Source organism: Hyla sarda, chromosome 10, assembly GCF_029499605.1.
Source record: "Hyla sarda isolate aHylSar1 chromosome 10, aHylSar1.hap1, whole genome shotgun sequence".
Classification (NCBI taxonomy): Eukaryota; Metazoa; Chordata; class Amphibia; order Anura; family Hylidae; genus Hyla; species Hyla sarda.
The window spans coordinates 137,745,558-137,764,456 of NC_079198.1; the positions used below are offsets into that span (position 1 = coordinate 137,745,558).

Here is an 18,899-nt window from a genome sequence, read left to right on the forward strand (position 1 = left end):
TATTAATAATATTAACAATAATAATTTTTGCTATTTTATTTTATTACGTTATTGTTATTATGATTTTATATATTTCTCACCCATCTTTTCCATCGAAAAGTGTTTTTTTCCCCTCAAAACTATCCAGATTATACTTTCAAATGATCCTCCGACCGATATGATGGGATCACAGAAAGCAATTATGTAGCCGGGGGTCCCCCCTGCCTCCTGCGCTGCTCTGGATTGAGGTTACGATTTACTTTATGGCGGGGGTGGAATCTCAGCCTGTGCCGTGGTAATAGAAGAGGATGTGATAATATTGTAAAAATAGCTGAACAAACAGCATGACGGGAATACCAAGGTCAACGAGCGGACCCCTCACCCAGCTCATGATGTGAGGTCCGTACGATATGCCGCCTCTCCGGAGACATATGGATATGAGACAGATATGGAAGTTCTATGTATGCAAAAATCAATAGGTATAAATATATATTTCTCCCTTGATATTTATATTTTTCATTGTTCTGCTTTTTTTTTTTGCGTTTTTCGCTTTTACATTTTCCCCGAGAGACCTGGCTAAAAATAAAAAATGGCTCTGCCTATATTTCATTTCTTTATATAAGCCTGACAAGGTATTTATGACCTATACCAGATAGATGACATAAGCTGTCAAAGAAAATAAAAAATAAAAAACCTAAAGGATGTATGATGCTTTTTTACTTTCGCTGTCCTGGTACTTATAACCTATCAGAGGCTGAAGAGAATAAAGTGTGGCTCAAACGTTACATTGTATCAGCGCAAATGTTACTAAGTAAAACGGGAAGCAGGTTAACTCATGGGGTGACGGTGGACGCGCCTCGGCTTCTCTTGGCTGTATAAGAATGGTGCATCAAAGTAGCCACTAGATTTATAATCGAAAACATGAGAGACTGGTAAGTACATACAGGGGTCAACACAAGGGCCCCCAGTGGGGTAATAGGTCCCTCTATGCAACGATAAGACTGTTGTAAAACTATAACTACCAGCATTCCTGGACAGCCGTTGGCTGTCCGGGAATACTGGGAGTTGTAGTTTTGCAAGAGCTAATTTAAATGGGCACTGTCATTAAAATTTTTTTTGCTATTTACTCCTTATGGTAAATAAAAAAATCTTTCTAATGTACTTTGTTTAAAAAAAGTTTTCTATAATTTATTTGTGTTTTAAAAAAGCTGCCACTAGGTGTCTCCCTACTTGTCCAGAGCACATTTCCTCCCCATCTCCTGCACATACTTTGGACTCCTGCTGGCCTGGCAGAAGTCCAAAATCAGGAAATGCATTCTGGAGTGCTGAGGGGGGTGTGCAGCCTTATCCAATCATAGCTCATCTCACATTGAACTGCTCTGGCTTGTGTGTAGCAGAGTGAGGGAGGAAGTTCTCCCCTGTATGGGTTCAGATGATGTCACGCCTGCTGGGGAACGCCCCTTCGCAGTCTGTGAATCTGACTGAGACTGAGCAGAAAATACAGAGCAATATCAAGGTAGAAAACTTAAAAATTATAAAAATAAAGGCAGGAGGTGGTTTATCATGATGGGGGAAGTGAACTGGGAGGATTATAAATTTAACACTATAATGACAGGTACTCTTTAACAAAATCCTAAGGGGTGTTGCTTAAAGTGGAATTTCGGGATCAAAAAATTTCAATATGTTTTGAGGGGGCTGGTAAAAATTGAAAAAAATATAAAAATAACACTACTTACCTACTTGGTCTCCCCACAGCTTCCGGTCCAGTGACTACTGGTCCTTTACTTTCCACTTGTTATTATAGGTGAAACATCTAAGCAAGACATGCCTGTTCAGCCAATCACTGACTATGGGGGTGGGGTTATCTCTGCAGACAGTGATTGGAGGATTTGGCAGGTCCTGCTGAGATGTCTCCTCTTGGAAGTAGGGTGGAGGTGGGTGGAGGATATTAGACTTGAAGGTAGGTCTTTGTTGCAGCCTGTAAGGATTCTACTAGGGTTTGGCAGTAGTGGTCAGTACATGGTATGTGCTCTGAGTGTGAGCTGTCTGTAGGTGCCCTGTATGCAGAATGTATTCTATATGTATGAACTGTGTGATGTATGGTGCATGTGTGCTCGGTGTCCCGGATATAGGTGGCCGATGTCAGGCTTGGTACCTCGTTTTGGGTGGTGCTTGTGCATCATAGAGCTGGACAAAGGTCGCGCCCATGAGCATGGGTCCAATAATTGGGCGACCAATTAAAATGTCTAGTATGTCAATGGCACATAGGAAGCTGTATCTATCATGCATGTGGTGCATTTGCAGAATTTTTACAGCTTGGCAGTGGTAGTTCATGTGTGTCCAGCATACGGGTGGTATTGGTATTATGGGTGTATTGGTATTGTGTGTACAGTGTATTGGTATAATGTGTACAGTGTATTGGTATAATGTGTACAGTGTATTGGTATAATGTGTACAGTGTATTGGTATAATGTGTACAGTGTATTGGTATTATGTGTACAGTGTATTGGCATAATGTATACAGTGTATTGGTATGTTGTGTACAGTGTATTGGTAGCATGTGTACAATGTATTGGTATCATGTGTACAGTGTATTGGTATTATGTGTACAGTGTATTGGTATTATGTGTACAGTGTATTGGTATTATGTGTACAGTGTATTGGTATAATGTATACAGTGTATTGGTATTATGTGTACAGTGTATTGGTATTATGTGTACAGTGTATTGGTATAATGTATACAGTGTATTGGTATTATGTGTACAGTGTATTGGTATTATGTGTACAGTGTATTGGCAGCATGTGTACAGTGTATTGGCATCATGTGTACAGTGTATTGGTATTATGTGTACAGTGTATTGGTATAATGTGTACAGTGTATTGGTATAATGTGTACAGTGTATTGGTATTATTGGTGTATTGGTATTATGTGTACAGTGTATTGGTATAATGTGTACAGTGTATTGGCAGCATGTGTACAGTGTATTGGTATCATGTGTACTGTGTATTGGTATTATGTGTACAGTGTATTGGTATAATGTGTACAGTATATTGGTATAATGTGTACAGGGTATTGGCATGATGTATACAGTGTATTGGTATGTTGTGTACAGTGTATTGGTAGCATGTGTACAATGTATTGGTATCATGTGTACAGTGTATTGGTATTATGTGTACAGTGTATTGGTATTATGTGTACAGTGTATTGGTATTATGTGTACAGTGTATTGGTATAATGTGTACAGTGTATTGGTATCATGTGTACAGTGTATTGGTATTATGTGTACAGTGTATTGGTATAATGTGTACAGTGTATTGGTATTATGTGTACAGTGTATTGGTATTATGTGTACAGTGTATTGGTATCTTGTGTACAGCGTATTGGTATAATGTGTACAGTGTATTGGTATAATGTGTACAGGGTATTGGTATCATGTGTACAGTGTATTGGTATCATGTGTACAGTGTATTGGTATTATGTGTACAATGTATTGGTATTATGTGTACAGTGTATTGGTATTATGTGTACAATGTATTGGTATTATGTGTACAGCAGTGTATTGGTATAATGTGTACAGTGTATTGGTATAATGTGTACAGTGAATTGGTATAATGTGTACAGTGTATTGGTATAATGTGTACAGTGTATTGGTATTATGTGTACAGTGTATTGGTATTATGTGTACAGCAGTGTATTGGTATAATGTGTACAGTGTATTGGTATTGTGTACAGTGTCTTGGTATAATGTGTACAGTGTATTTGTATCGTGTACAGTGTATTGGTATAATGTGTACAGTGTATTGGTATAATGTGTACAGTGTATTGGTATAATGTGTACAGTGTATTGGTATAATGTGTACAGTGTATTGGTATTATGTGTACAGCAGTGTATTGGTATAATGTGTACAGTGTATTGGTATAATGTGTACAGTGTATTGGTATAATGTGTACAGCAGTGTATTGGTATAATGTGTACAGTGTATTGGTATTATATGTACAGTGTATTGGTATTATGTGTACAGTGTATTGGTATAATGTGTACAGTGTATTGGTATTATGTGTACAGTGTATTGGTATTATGTGTACAGTGTATTGGTATAATGTGTACAGTGTATTGGTATTATGTGTACAGTGTATTGGTATTATGTGTACAGTGTATTGGTATAATGTGTACAGTGTATTTGTATTGTGTACAGTGTATTGGTATTATGTGTACAGTGTATTGGTATTATGTGTTCTGCATGTTGGTAGCATATTTACATAGACTGTACACTGAAAAAAGAAGCTCCATTGCACAGATCCAATAGGTTTACCCACCGAGAATACAAGGCCTTGGTGATTCTTCCACCTTTACCTTCTTTTATGACACTTACGGCAATTTCTTACCTTCTCTTTATATAACAATCCACTTCCTCACCACTCAGTGGCAAAAAGGATAAAACTCAATGGTTTCCTCAAGGGACCCATAGCGTTAGTACCCAACCAAAGACTATTCAATGGACTTTCATGCCTAAATAATTAACCTCTCAATGCCCTTTCTATTGTCCCCCACATCACCCCATCACCACCTTATGCTAGGAGTAAAAAGACGGTATTCGGCTACCTTAAATAGGGACGGCAAGGTTGGTCAGGGCCAGTTACTGGCCCTGACCAACCTTGCCGTCCCTATTTAAGGTAGCCGAGTGCCGACTCTTTATTCCTCAATCCTGGAGGATACAGAAGCTATAAATCTTGACTCCGCAATTATGCAAAATAATCTAACAATCATAATGAATAAAGAATAACTAGCATTGGGATTGTTGCATGTGGCACGTAAGCCGCGCTGCCCTTTCCAACTTATCAGGATAATGGATCGTCAATATCAGGAATCCCCATGTGGTAGAAAGGAAAGCGCTGAGCTGCGGGGAATAGACTTGCTGATGTAGCATTGTATCATAAGGTTCTAGACATTATACTCATCATGAACGTACTTAACAGCATATTAACCACTAATTGCAAATGTCACTGTCTCTCAAGGCACGCGCGCCTCGCACTGCACTGATGCACAACTCACACTTACAGCAGTAACAGGGAAATTAAACCTAAAATACAAATTGCGCCGACATAAAAGAGAGCCCTGTAGGATTGTACGCCAGGCAGCAAAGTGATTCAGTTCCGAACTATTCAGCAACTCTAGGGGTCACAACTTTCTACAGTTCTTTGTAAACCAAAAGTGATTGGAGGGGAACACATTGGCGCCTACATATATAAAATTATATAAGATATATGGGAAATGGTGGGATTTGGGATGTGTATTTGTATACAGTGATGGGCGCGAATATTCGCATTTCGAATTTTTAGCTTGAATATCCAAATTCGTGAATATTGCGAATATATTCACTATACATTTGAAATTGCGAATATTTTTTTTTTCCGCATATGCGCATATTCCTTCTTGTCACTTGTGGGCCAATTAGAATTATGCAAATAAACTTGTCAGAGGTTATCAACAACATCCCTAGCAACCAATGGTAAAGTTGCCCGCCCCCTCACTGTTTTCTTTCTCGAATACGCGAATATGCAAATATTCACATATGCGAACATACGGATATAACGAATACGCGAAATTCGCGAATATAGGATGAATTTTCGTCTATATATTTGCGAAATATCGCAAATTTGAATATGGGCAATGCCGCTCATGTCTAGAATATGCAGGGACATGCAAACATAGACTAGAAAGGAGGCTTGAGCCCCTGCCCTTTTGATGGCTCCTCCTTACGTTCCCTTTTTTCCTGGATAGCAGTAATATCAAGGTAAATGAACTGCCCATTTTTTCAATTGGGCCCCTCCCTCCCTAAAATGTCTGTGCACATTCCTGTGCCTATGCCATATTGGCACCATACAGATGAAGGCAGTAGAAAGGCACTGGATTTACCCAATGTGGTAATTTTAGGTCAACTCCGGCCTCCCATCTATCCAGAACCTTCACCCAAGCACTAAGGCTGCATTCACACCTCGTTTTTTACATATGGGTGCCGGATCCGGCTGGGGGAGGGGAAAACCGTGCGCTCCCGTACCCCAGCCAGATCAGCCCCTGACTCCATTTACTTTAATGAGCCGACCGGAGTCAAACGGTGACTCCGGTCGGCTCAGTTTTGACCGGTATCCGGTTTTGGACCGGACCTAAAACCGCAGTATACTACGTTTTTTGGTCCGGTCAGGAAACCGCATACGGGTCAAAACTGAGCCAACCGGAGTCACCGATTGACTCCGGTCGGCTCATTAAAGTAAATGGAGTCACGGGCTGATCCGGCTGGGGTTCGGGAGCGCCCGGTTTTCCCCTCCCCCAGCCGGATCCGGCACCCAAATGTAAAAAACGAGGTGTGAATGCAGGCTAAGCCTGACTCCGATTGAGACAAAGTTTCATGGCAGCTAGCACTTTTCTACCAGGAATAATGGCGGGGAGCACTGACGCATCCTGAAGCACTTATTCTCTATTTAAATGGTTATCCAGGGAAAAACTTATATATATATATATATATATATATATATATATATATATATATATATATCTCAACAGGCTCCAGAAAATTAAACAGATTTGTAAATTACTTCTATTAAAAAATCTTAATCCTTTCAGTACTTATGAGCTGCTGAAGTTGAGTTGTTCTTTTCTGTCTAAGCACTCTCCGATGACACCTGTCTCGGGAACTGTCCAGAGTAGAAGCAAATCCCCACAGCAAACGTCTTCTACTCTGTGCAGTTCCCGAGACAGACAGAGATGTCAGCAGAGAGCACTGTTGCCAGACAGAAAAGAACAACTCATCTTCAGCAGCTGATAATTATTGGAAGGATTAAGATTTTTTAATAGAAATACAAATCTGTTTAACTTTCTGGAGCCAGTCGATATATAAAAATATTTTTTTTTTCCTGGAATACCCCTTTAAATGGGCACTGTCAGATTCAGAAACTTTTTCTATGTTGCACATCTTCATAAAACATCTTTCTAATATACTTCACAAGAAATGTTTATTTCCATTTTATAGCAATCATGGCTTATTGAAAACACCACTAGGGGTCCCCATAACATCCAGTTCATAATCCTGTTCGGCTGCAGCATCATCCTTGTCCCAGCTGAAACACAAGCTTGGATAGAGTCCAGGAAGTGAGGGCGGGACTAGAACTTCTCTGTGCTCACTCCTGTCCTATCAGACTGAAGCATAAAAACAGAAAGGAGGGGGTTACAGAGCAGCCTGCAGTGATTGGATGAAGAGACCCAGCACAGCAGACTCAGGGAGGAAGTGAATATATGATGAGTGAGGACATGCCTCCTCCAGAGCACAGAATGACAAAGCAAGTGAGCAACAGATGGAAGGTATTTGTGAGAGAAATATAGAAAAACAGAAGAATAAAGCGGCACTCCAGAGGATTCAAATCCAAAAACCATGCAATCTATGTTGAATACGCACTGTACACATGTATGTATGGATATGGAACTGTTTTCACTATATGTCCTGCATTATTTTGGGAGTTTAAGTGCAATTGTTTGTATGGGTGGTCACACCCCCTAATGAAATGATGTCATCACTTGTTACCATATATAAGTACCGTATGTACTGATGGGTGAATAAACACCGGTTTTTGGATTTGAATCCCTTGGAGTGCCGCTTCATCCTTCTTTTTTGCTGTTTGGAATCTGGGACGTTGAGTCACCTGTCCCTTGCTGTTTGTGAGAGAAATATAGGTGCTAGACACATAAACAATACATGTATGTGATCAGGATTTTTCACTGGATACATTTAGATCCTGTCCCCATCACCTCCACATTTCCCAGACCAGTTACCTATCTCCCCCACATGATTGTGGTCCTGATGATCTAGGACACAGTTATCAAACCAGTATTAGATGGAAAGACAACAGGGTCACTGTATAACATTTTATTTATTTTTCTTCTTCTCTTTCTTTAGAAGCCACTAAAAAAACAATCTTATCTGCATATGTCAGAAGAGCAAGAACCCGTTCCCTCCGTGCACTTTACCACGACGCTCTGATCTATGGGAACAGCACGGTGAAGACAAAGGATTGACAAAATTCCAGGTTTGTGCCATCTGTTCAGCACAGGGCACCTCCCCGCCCCGCAGTTCAGGGCAACCTCATGCCTTCACATACAATATAAAATCCCCTGCCTGGATATCAGTGCCGGTCACAAGGCAAGACCACAAAGTGCCGACCAAGCAAAAACCACAGGGTTTAGAAGAAAGGACCATAGTGAAGATCAGCATCAGACATATCAGCAAATAAAATAGGTTCTGGTTTGTTCCCTCTTGTAAACTATAACGCCACCACCACCAGCACTTATAGACCAGTGAGACCTGCCTCTTATCCCGTCCCTATATCCCAACCTCATATCCCGTCCTCATATCCCATCCTCATATGCCGTCCTCATATCCTGTCCTCATATCCTGTCCTCATATCCTGTCCTCATATCCCGTCCTCATATCTCATTCTCATATCCCGTCCCATATCCCGTCCCCATATCCCACCCTCATATCCCATCCTCATATCCCGTCCTCATATCCCGTCCCCATATCCCGTCCCCATATCCCGACCTCATATCCCATCCTCATATCCCGTCCTCATATCCCATCCTCATATCGCGTCCTCATATCCCGACCTCATATCGCGTCCTCATATCCCGACCTCATATCCCGTACTCATATCTCGTCCTCATATCTCATCCTCACATCGAATCCTCATATCCCGTCCTCATATCCCAACCTCATATCCCGTCCCCATATCCCGTCCCCATATCCCGACCTCATATCCCATCCTCATATCCCCTCCTCATATCCCATCCTCATATCCCATCCTCATATCCCGTTCTCATATCCCATCCTCATATCCCGTCCTAATATCGCATCCTCATATCCCGTCCTCATATCCTGACCTCATATCCCGTCCTCATATCCCGTCCTCATATCCTGACCTCATATCCCATCCTCATATCCCGTCCTCATATCCCGTCCTCATATCCCGTCCTCATATCCCGTCCTCATATCCCGTCCTCATATCCTGACCTCATATCCCGTCCACATATCCCGTCCCCATATCCCGACCTCATATCCCATCCTCATATCCCGTTCTCATATCTCGACCTCATATCCCGACCTCATATCCCGACCTGATATCCCTCATATCGTTGAAAAAACAAATGTTTTGAAATCAACTGGTGCCAGAAAGTTCTACAGATTTATAAATTATTTCTGTATAAAAATCGAAATCCTTCCATTACTTATCAGCTGCTGTATGCATCAGAGGGAGTTGTGTACCTAGTTCTTTCCAGTCTGGACACAGTGCTCTCTGCTGCCACCTCTGTCCGTGTCAGGAACTGTTCAGAGCAGGAGCAAAACAGACAGAGGTGTCATAAGAGAGCACTGTGTCCTGACTGGAAAGAACTAGGTACACAACTTCCTCTGAAGCATACAGCAGCTGATAAGTACTGGAAGGATTCATATTTTTATATAGAAGTAATTCACAAACCTGTTTAACCTTCTGCCACCAGTTCATTTGAAAGCACTTTATTTGCCAGCATAGTACCCCTTTAAGTATTCCTAGATCATTAGTTGATGTTTAGAGCCAATGCAAATAAGGAGGGGACAATATGTCGGCACCAAACAAGACCCCTCTCTGGTGCCCAAAGACCGAGCGGTGCGTCCCCGGGGGGCTGTACGCTTTTTTTTTCCAGATTCTTCTCTGTCATAACCAACTACATTAACTGCGTCTATGAGAAGTGGTTATCACCTATGCAGCAAAAGGTTATTCATCACGTAGAGTTATTATCGCACTCGTGAGATCCTATCACTTTGGGTTGTGTCGCCTGAAGGGCTGATTTATCGAGAAACAACTTATTTTAGACACTGATGAATCCACCCCCGCAGAATAACACAGCAGGAACTGATGGTATCTCCTGGGAGAAACTATTGTGCATATGCCATGTGATTTACAATAAAGGGACGTTGATGTGTATAATGCTCAGCGTTCTGTGCCTCCTAGCTGTACGCTGTACGCACCAATGTATACCTTTACATGGCATGTGCTCATTTAGTATCTTCAGAGGTTTCCCAAACTTTTCTGTAAGTACACCATACTACAGTATATATATATATATATATATACACATATATATATATATATATATATATATATATATACAGGGGCCAAGTACTGTCCTGGTCCTGCAGGACTCCTGCTTATGGGAATGGTGATCCTGCTGTGGAAAAAATGCAGGAACTCAGTTTCCACATGTTCCTGCAGGACTTGAGCCATATATATATATATATATATATATATATATATATATATATAGATGTAAATATATATATATATATATATATATATATATATATATATATATAATAACATACAATATATCTATTAAAGGGGTACTCCGGTGGAAAATGTTCTTTTTTTTGTAAATCAAGTGGTGCCAGAAAGTTAAACAGATTTGTAAATTACTTCTATTAAAAAAAAAAAATCTTAATCCTTGCAGTACTTATTAGCTGCTGAATACTACAGAGGAAATTATTTTCTTTTTGGAACACAGAGCTCTCTGCTGACATCACGAGCACAGTGCTCTCTGCTGACATCTCTGTTCATTTTAGGAACTGTCCAGAGCAGTATATGTTTGCTATGGGGATTTTCTCCTACTCTGGACAGTTCTTAAAATGGACAGAGATGTCAACAGAGAGCACTGTGCTCGAGATGTCAGCAGAGAGCTCTGTGTTCCAAAAAGAAAAGAATTTCCTCTGTAGTATTCAGCAGCTAATAAGTACTGGAAGGATTACATTTTTTTTAATAGAAGTAATTTACAAAGCTGTTTAACTTTCTGGCACCAGTTGATTTAAAAAAAAAAAATAAAGTTTTCCATCTGAGTACCCCTTTAACCCCTTAAGGACCAAGGACGTACCGGTACGTCCTTGGTCCTGCTCTTCTGATATAACGCGGGGTTACACAGTAACCCCGCGTCATATCATGGCGGGCCCGGCGTCATAGTGAAGCCGGGACCTGCCTCTAATAGCGCGCAGCGCCGATCGCGGCGCCGCGCGCTATTAACCCTTTAGCCGCTAAAAGTGAAAGTGAAAGTTCCCGGCTAGCTCAGTCGGGCTGTTCGGGATAGCCGCGGCTAATCGCGGCATCCCGAACAGCTGACAGGACAGCGGGAGGGCCCCTTCCTGCCTCCTCGCTGTCCGATCGCCGAATGACTGCTCAGTGCCTGAGATCCAGGCATGAGCAGTCATCCGGCAGAATCGTTGATCACTGGTTTCTTATGAGAAACCAGTGATCAACATAGAAGATCAGTGTGTGCAGTGTTATAGGTCCCTATGGGATAACAATGATCAGTATAAGAGATCAGTGTGTGCAGTGTTATAGGTCCCTATGGGAGCTATAACACTGCAAAAAAAAAGTGAAAAAAAAAGTGAATAAAGATCATTTAACTCCTCCCCTATTAAAAGTTTGAATCACCCCCCTTTTCCAATAAAAAAAAAAACACAGTGTAAATAAAAATAAAAATAAACATATGTGGTATCACCGCGTGCGGAAATGTCCGAATTATAAAAATATATCATTAATTAAACCGCTCGGTCAATGGCGTGTGCGCAAAAAAATTCCGAAGTCCAAAATAGTGCATTTTTGGTCACTTTTTATATCATTTAAAAATGAATAAAAAGTGATCAATAAGTCCTATCAATGCAAAAATGGTACCGTTAAAAACTTCAGATCACGGCGCAAAAAATGAGCCCTCATACTGCCCCATACACGGAAAAATAAAAAAGTTATAGGGGTCAGAAGATGACAATTTCCTGCATGTAGTTATGATTTTTTCCAGAAGTCCGACAAAATCAAACCTATATAAGTAGGGTATCATTTTAATTGTATGGACCTACAGAATACATATCAGGTGTCATTTTTACCGAAAAATGTACTACGTAGAAACGGAAGCCCCCAAAAGTTACAAAACAGCGTTTTTTTTTTAAATTTTGTCGCACAATGATTTTTTTTCCCGCTTCACCATAGATTTTTGGGCAAAATGACTGACGTCATTACAAAGTAGAATTGGTGGCGCAAAAAATAAGCCATCATATGGATTTTTAGGTGTAAATTTGAAAGAGTTATGATTTTTTAAAGGCAAGGAGCAAAAAACGAAAATGCAAAAACGGAAAAACCTCCGGTCCTTAAGGGGTTAAGATAAGTGAAATCTGACTTGGAATAAAATATTGCCTCTAGTGGTCAACAAAAAAATACATGTAAATTTGAAGTCAGCAGTCTTGGGGTAAATGGCTATTTGTGAGATTATCACAACGCTGTGGCTATCTTTTTGTGAACTGGCTATTTCCTGTTGGAGTGGATTATTTCGAACTACAAGTCCCATAATCCCTTGTTTGTAAGTGTGAGGTTATTTTTCTCCCTCCCACACATCAGACACCCAACCCATTGAAACACACCTGTGTAGAATAATCTGCGTAGAATGATGTCACGCCCCCTCCTATAGACATGAATGGAGGGGGTGTGACACCACGACCACGGCCGCCCGAAACCGGCATTCTGAACATAAATGTCTAGGAGCAGAGTACTCCTTTAAATAAGAAAAATCTATACGCGTGATTGGTTTATCCGGCGATAAAGTCTTAATTGTGACCCAGGTAATGAAACAGTGCGACCGGCCCAGAACGAATGTGGCGCGCGCTCCCCCGGCGTTCATATTTTACTCCGTATATTGATCTGAATTATTTAACAAACTCAAACATAAGAGAACAGACTAATTCTAATTTGTGTTCCCGGCTCTAATGATGTAAAGCTTCGAGCCCGCCGGATTCTAAATGTTGCCATTTTTTTCTCCATACTTATGAAAAATGTTTTTTTTTTTTTTGTGAATATTTCTTCAGGGTAATAAAAAGCTAAACATGGAAACATTAGTAAATAAGCTGTATAAATGATGGAGCTGGCGGTTGGGGGGGTTGGGGGGGAACGGACTTGTGGTGGAGATGAAAGTGTTGTTTGCCGCGTTGTCTGACATCGGTTCTGCGTCTCTGTTGAGCTGAAGCCACTCGGCCCCCGGGGCTCACATGAAAGTTATCGCAATTAACACACAGAACTAAATGTATTATGGCCTCCTCCGCCAGCACCGAACCCAGGACTAAGAGCACTTCCTTCTCCTTACTGCTAAATAAACTCAACTACTTGTGTATGGATCAGGAGCTGAGCCCATTCTTCACTGTATAAGTAGAACTCCATGAGACTAGAGCTTCTAGTCCTGTAGTCACCGCGTGGCCACTCACTGGTAGCCGGAGTTAATGTAACCGAGTATCTACAGTATGTGTTTGTTTGTTTATTTATTTATCTATCTATCTATCTATTATCTTCATATTTTTCTATTATCTATGTAATATTTATGTCTAACTTTTATCTATTATCTATCTATGTCATATCTATCTCATAGCTATCTATCTCATATCTATCTATCTCATATCTATCTATCTATCTATCTCATATATATATATATATATATATATATCTCATATCTATCTATTTATCTATCTCATATCTATCTATCTATCTATCTATCTATCTATCTATCTTATATCTATCTATCTATCTCATATATATCTATCTCATATATATCTATTTATCTATCTCATATCTATCTATCTCATATCTATCTATCTCATATCTATCTATCTACTATCTATCTCATATATATCTATCTATCTCATATCTATCTATCTCATATCTATCCATCTCATATCTATCTCCTATCTATTTATCTCATATCTATCTATCTATATATCTCATATCTATCTTTCATATCTATCTATCTATCTCATATCTATCTATCTAATATCTATCTATCTCTCATATCTATCTATCTATCTCATATCTATCTCATATCTATCTATTTATCTATCTCATATCTATCTATCTCATATTTATCTATCTCATATCTATCTATCTCATATCTATCTCTCTATCTCATATCTATCTCTCTATCTCATATCTATCTATCTCCTATCTATCTCATATCTATCTATCTATCTATATATCTCATATCTATCTTTCTATCTATCTCATATCTATCTATCTATCTCATATCTATCTATCTATCTATCTATCTCATATCTATCTATCTATCTCATATCTATCTATCTATCTCATATCTATCTATCTATCTATCTCATATCTATCTATCTCATATCTATCTATCTATCTCATATCCCTCTATCTATCTCATATCTATCTATCTCATATCTATCTATCTATCTATCTATTTCACATCTATCTATCTATCTATCTATCTATCTATCTATCTATTATATAACACAGAAAGCATTTTTGATTAAATGAACACAGCCCATACCATATAGTATATATACTGTTTTACGTGTCCTTTGCACAGGTTATACACTATTCTGCCTATGGAAACTATTAGTCACATTTTCTCTACAAATAGTAAGATAAAGAATCATTATCCTTTCTATTAATGGATGTTAAATAATACAAATAGAGTGAATAATTTGTGGTTTAGGGGGTCGTCATAAATCCCAATGGCATTAGCTTTATGTGAGCAATAAACAACAATATCTATGAACGGCAGACAGTGCAGTAAAGCAAGAGACTTCTCGCAGCAGTGAGAGCCTTATACTGAGCATTGACCACAAATACTTCCATCCCAATAAGTTCTTTAAGTGATACATTAAACATGCATATATTATTTACTATAGAGACATTCCTAATTGTATATAATCAACCAATGCTGTTTAATAGAAAAAAAAAGATAGAAAAGATAGATACAATATATATATATATATATATATATATATATATATATATATATCATTGAAATTATACAATACATTGTTCAATAGTCAAATCAGACAACTGTGCACACAATAATTACATAGAAAAGTACATGAAAAAAATAAATAAAACAAAATAAATGTTGTGTTTACCACTGAAATGTAATATTTCTCGAAAAATCTAATAACTAAATAAATCCTATCAATAAAATACAAAAAATATAAACTTAATATATTGTATTTCTCTCTATATTTTGTTTAATTATTCTAGTGCATCTGTTTTTTTTAACTTACAGTAAATATCTGCACGACTGACAAGGAGTATGTAGAACATTAGAATTGTTATTGAGTAATAAAAATAATAACAAAAATAATATTGTATCCAGTTACAGCAATAAAAGGAGATTTTTGCAAAAATAAGAATTTTAGAGCGATGGATACTTTTTGCTGTGAAAAATTATGTACAAATAATAATACAATATTATTATTGTTATTATTAGTAGTAATAGTATAATAATAACAATAACAATAATGATAATAATTATTATTGTTGTTGTTGTTGTTGTTGTTATTATTATTATTATTAATATTATACTTCTAATAATAACAATAATAATATAATAATAAACATATGAAATTAAAAAACATATTTTAAATTCAACATAAATTAGACTTAAGGTAGACAGGAAAATTGCACTAATATTAACAAAATTATCAAGCATTACTTACATAACCCACCTACTATACAAATGGTAGTAAACAAGTCGCAGGCTATAGATTAATCATGTGACCAGAGGCTATGACGTCACTCAAATTCTACGACATCACAAATTTCCAAATAATTCATAGATTCCCTTAATATCCACCACAACCGTTGATGGTCAACAACACACATCCATTAACTGTCCACGAAAATATATGCTAAATATTTTCAAAAATAATTATTATTCTATCCACTATATAACAGTGTTACCAATGTTACAAATACAAATCCAAGAAAGACTCAATATAAATAAGAAACAACTTTCTTACACGTAACAAGACTATAAATTCCGAACCTGAATCTCCAATGACGCCAAGAATTTAGCAACCAACCACCGTATTGCTCGAAACTCATGGGCGGGAAGATAAAAGCATCCACTGTCCTTACCTGTAGAAGCCAGTAGCACCTTCTGTGGAACGTGGGGATGATGGATGAATGAACATAGCAGCCATATAGACACTGGAAGAAAAGAAGAATATAACCTAATTCAGTACCACAAATAGAAAGAAAGGTTTTGGCATTACATGTAGCAAATAATAACATTCTAGCTCCTCGGGGGCGGAGCATGAGAAGAGGATTTTTGATTTTCAGCTTTCTGGTGCCCTTTGATTGAATCATGTATTGCCCCCTTGGGTCATGTATTAAGCATAGCACAGGCCTAGCTCTCTTGGTAACCAATCACAGTGGAGCTTCAGTTGTTCTCTTGGATGGTCATGAGAACTGAGCTCCAAAATAATCAAAAACACCCTTTTTTAAATGTAGCTACATTTTAAACTTATTGCACCGACTTACCATTTGTATGGTCTAGATCAGTGTTTTCCGAACAATGTGTCTTCAGCTGGTATAAAACTACAATTCCCAGCATGTCCGGACAGCCTTTGGCTGTCCGGGCATGCTGGGAGTTGTAGTTTTGCAACAGCTGGAGACACATTCTTTGGGAAACACTGATCTACATCCAGACATATTATGCAGAATGGTATTGACTCACATATTTACTGTATATCACTATATTATACCATGTTGGGTTATACAATATCCTGTCAAATGCCCCCTGATGAACCACACCATCTTTAGGTTTGGAAACACATCGGGACAATTTTTTAGGGCTACCATTTTTAGGGTAATCTTTAAACATAGTTTTTTTTTAGGACTTTTTGATTGATTTATATTTAAATATTATTAAATAAAGGCTTTATTTTAAATGGAGTTTCTTTAGTCCTGTGTTAGGGTCATAAAGGGGGTCTTAAAGTGTTTTTCTGGGATTTTATTTGACTGTGCTACAGGGACTGTAAAGTTGATGTTGTTTATAATATATACTAGCTGAGTACCCGGCGTTGCCCGGTTTTTCCTTCCTAATCCTTGTTGTGGAGGAAAATCAACAAAGGAGGAAGCTTTCTCATATCCGGTCATAATATCTCGACCTCATATCCTGACCTCCTATCCCATCCTCAAATCTCAACCTCATATCCCGTCCTCATATCTCAACCTCATATCCCATCATCATATCTAAACCTCATATCCCGTCCTCCTATCTCGTCCTCATATCCCGACCTCCTGTCACAGGCTTTTCTCTGGTGTCAGTGTGACCCAAGACAATGCATTATTAGTCACGTGTTGAAAGGGAGCTTGTCTGCTTCAATGGGTGGAGCAACCGCTGGGTGGGAGGGAGATCATTCTCCACAGGGATGCAGGGAATTGTAGGTTTAAGCACAGCACGCATTGAAGGGAGCCTAGCTGTGCTGCAATGGGTGAGGTGGCTGATTTGCGGGAAGGAGATAAGTCACCTCCCAACTAGAAACAAGGGATTTTGGGGATTGTAGCTGGAGGGAGGGCACAGAAACAGGAAATAGCCAGTTCATACAAACAAGTCAGCAGCATTATGGGGGACACAGGACACGGCCATTTACCACCAACACAAGCACAGATCCTTTGTAAGCATGTCCATTACTATATGACAGGTAGTTAGTAAATGCACCTTATGTTGGAGAACCTCTTTAATGGTCCCCAGCATCTGGTATCTGCCCCAGTATATGTGATTATTGGGGGCCCTGTTGATGATTCTGCATCAAGACCCAGGTGTATTATGTTATTTCACTGCAGTATGTAACATATGACATAATAATCATGGCATATAGCGGTATCATTTTCCTTTAAAGGGGTACTCCGGTGGAAACCTTTTTTTTTTTTTAAATCAACTGGTGCCAGAAAGTTAAACAGATTTGTAAATTACTTCTATTAAAAAAAATCTTCATCTTTCCAGGACTTATTAGCTTCTGAATACTACAGAGGAAATTATTTTCTTTTTGGAACACAGAGCTCTCTGCTGACATCACGAGCACAGTGCTCTCTGTTCACATCTCTGTCCCTTTTAAGAACTGTCCAGAGTAGGAGAAAATCTCCATAGCAAACATATGCTGCTCTGGACAGTTCCTAAAATGGACAGAGATGTCAGCAGAGAGCACTGTGCTCATGAAGTCAGCAGAGAGCTCTGTGTTCCAAAAAGAAAATAATTTCCTTTGTAGCATTCAGCAGCTAATAAGTACTGGAAGGATTAAGATTTTTTTCATAGAAGTAATTTACAAATCTGTTTAACTTTCTGGCACCAGTTGATTTAAAAGAAAAAAAAAAAAGTTTTCCAGCGGAGTACCCCTTTAAGCATTTTTTTTCTGTAATTTTCTAGTATGTGCCATATACCTCTATGCTGCAAATGTGTTTTCTTGTGGCCATGTGGTATTTTATAGTTTATCCAAAAGAAAGTCGTGACCTTCAGTATTGGATGTAGGTGGCAGCTGAAATTTATGACATGGATATATTTCTCATCATAGGCAGAGAAGTTATTGAACTCCTGCCCTTTCTTGGCTCCCCGGCTCGATTTCCCTGCAGATTCTCAAACTTACAGTCCAGATCAAACTTGGAGTTGAAGAAACTTGGCTTTTCAAATTTTGTGCAGGAAAATCATTAATCATGGCTGGCGTTCCTCATTCTGCGGCTTCGCTCAGGGTAAATAATTCTCTCCAGCAGAGTTTCATGTCGCGCCTTTTTTTTTTTTTTTTTCATTCTCTATTTTTTTTTTTATTTTATTTTACATTTAATTGCACAAGGTGTTTTTGCCTTTTCCTCCGACATTAAAATGATTTGTGAAAATCTAGATGCTCCGTGCGACATGTTCATTAGTCATTTAATGATGTTGTAACTCAGGGTGGTTTTTCGAGCTGCGTGTCTTTTGGGTTTGTCAGAAGGGAAAAAAAAATGACTTTATTTCCTTCATCACGGTAATATGTAAATGCTCGCAGCTTTGGTAAATTGTAAAATGAGGATCAGA

General features: G+C 38.7%; 1 protein-coding gene across 7 annotated transcripts in view; it reads right to left on the bottom strand.

The window, feature by feature from the left end:
- LOC130293821 (calmodulin-binding transcription activator 1-like) overlaps positions 1 to 18,899 on the bottom strand; it is a 1,711,968-nt gene that overhangs the window by 676,716 nt on the left and 1,016,353 nt on the right. For all 7 annotated transcript variants that reach the window (XM_056542963.1, XM_056542962.1, XM_056542965.1 and 4 more), the window contains exon 5: positions 15,965 to 16,036. In XM_056542963.1, coding sequence (XP_056398938.1) covers positions 15,965 to 16,036 — 72 coding nt within the window. The remainder of the gene's footprint in view (positions 1 to 15,964; positions 16,037 to 18,899) is intronic.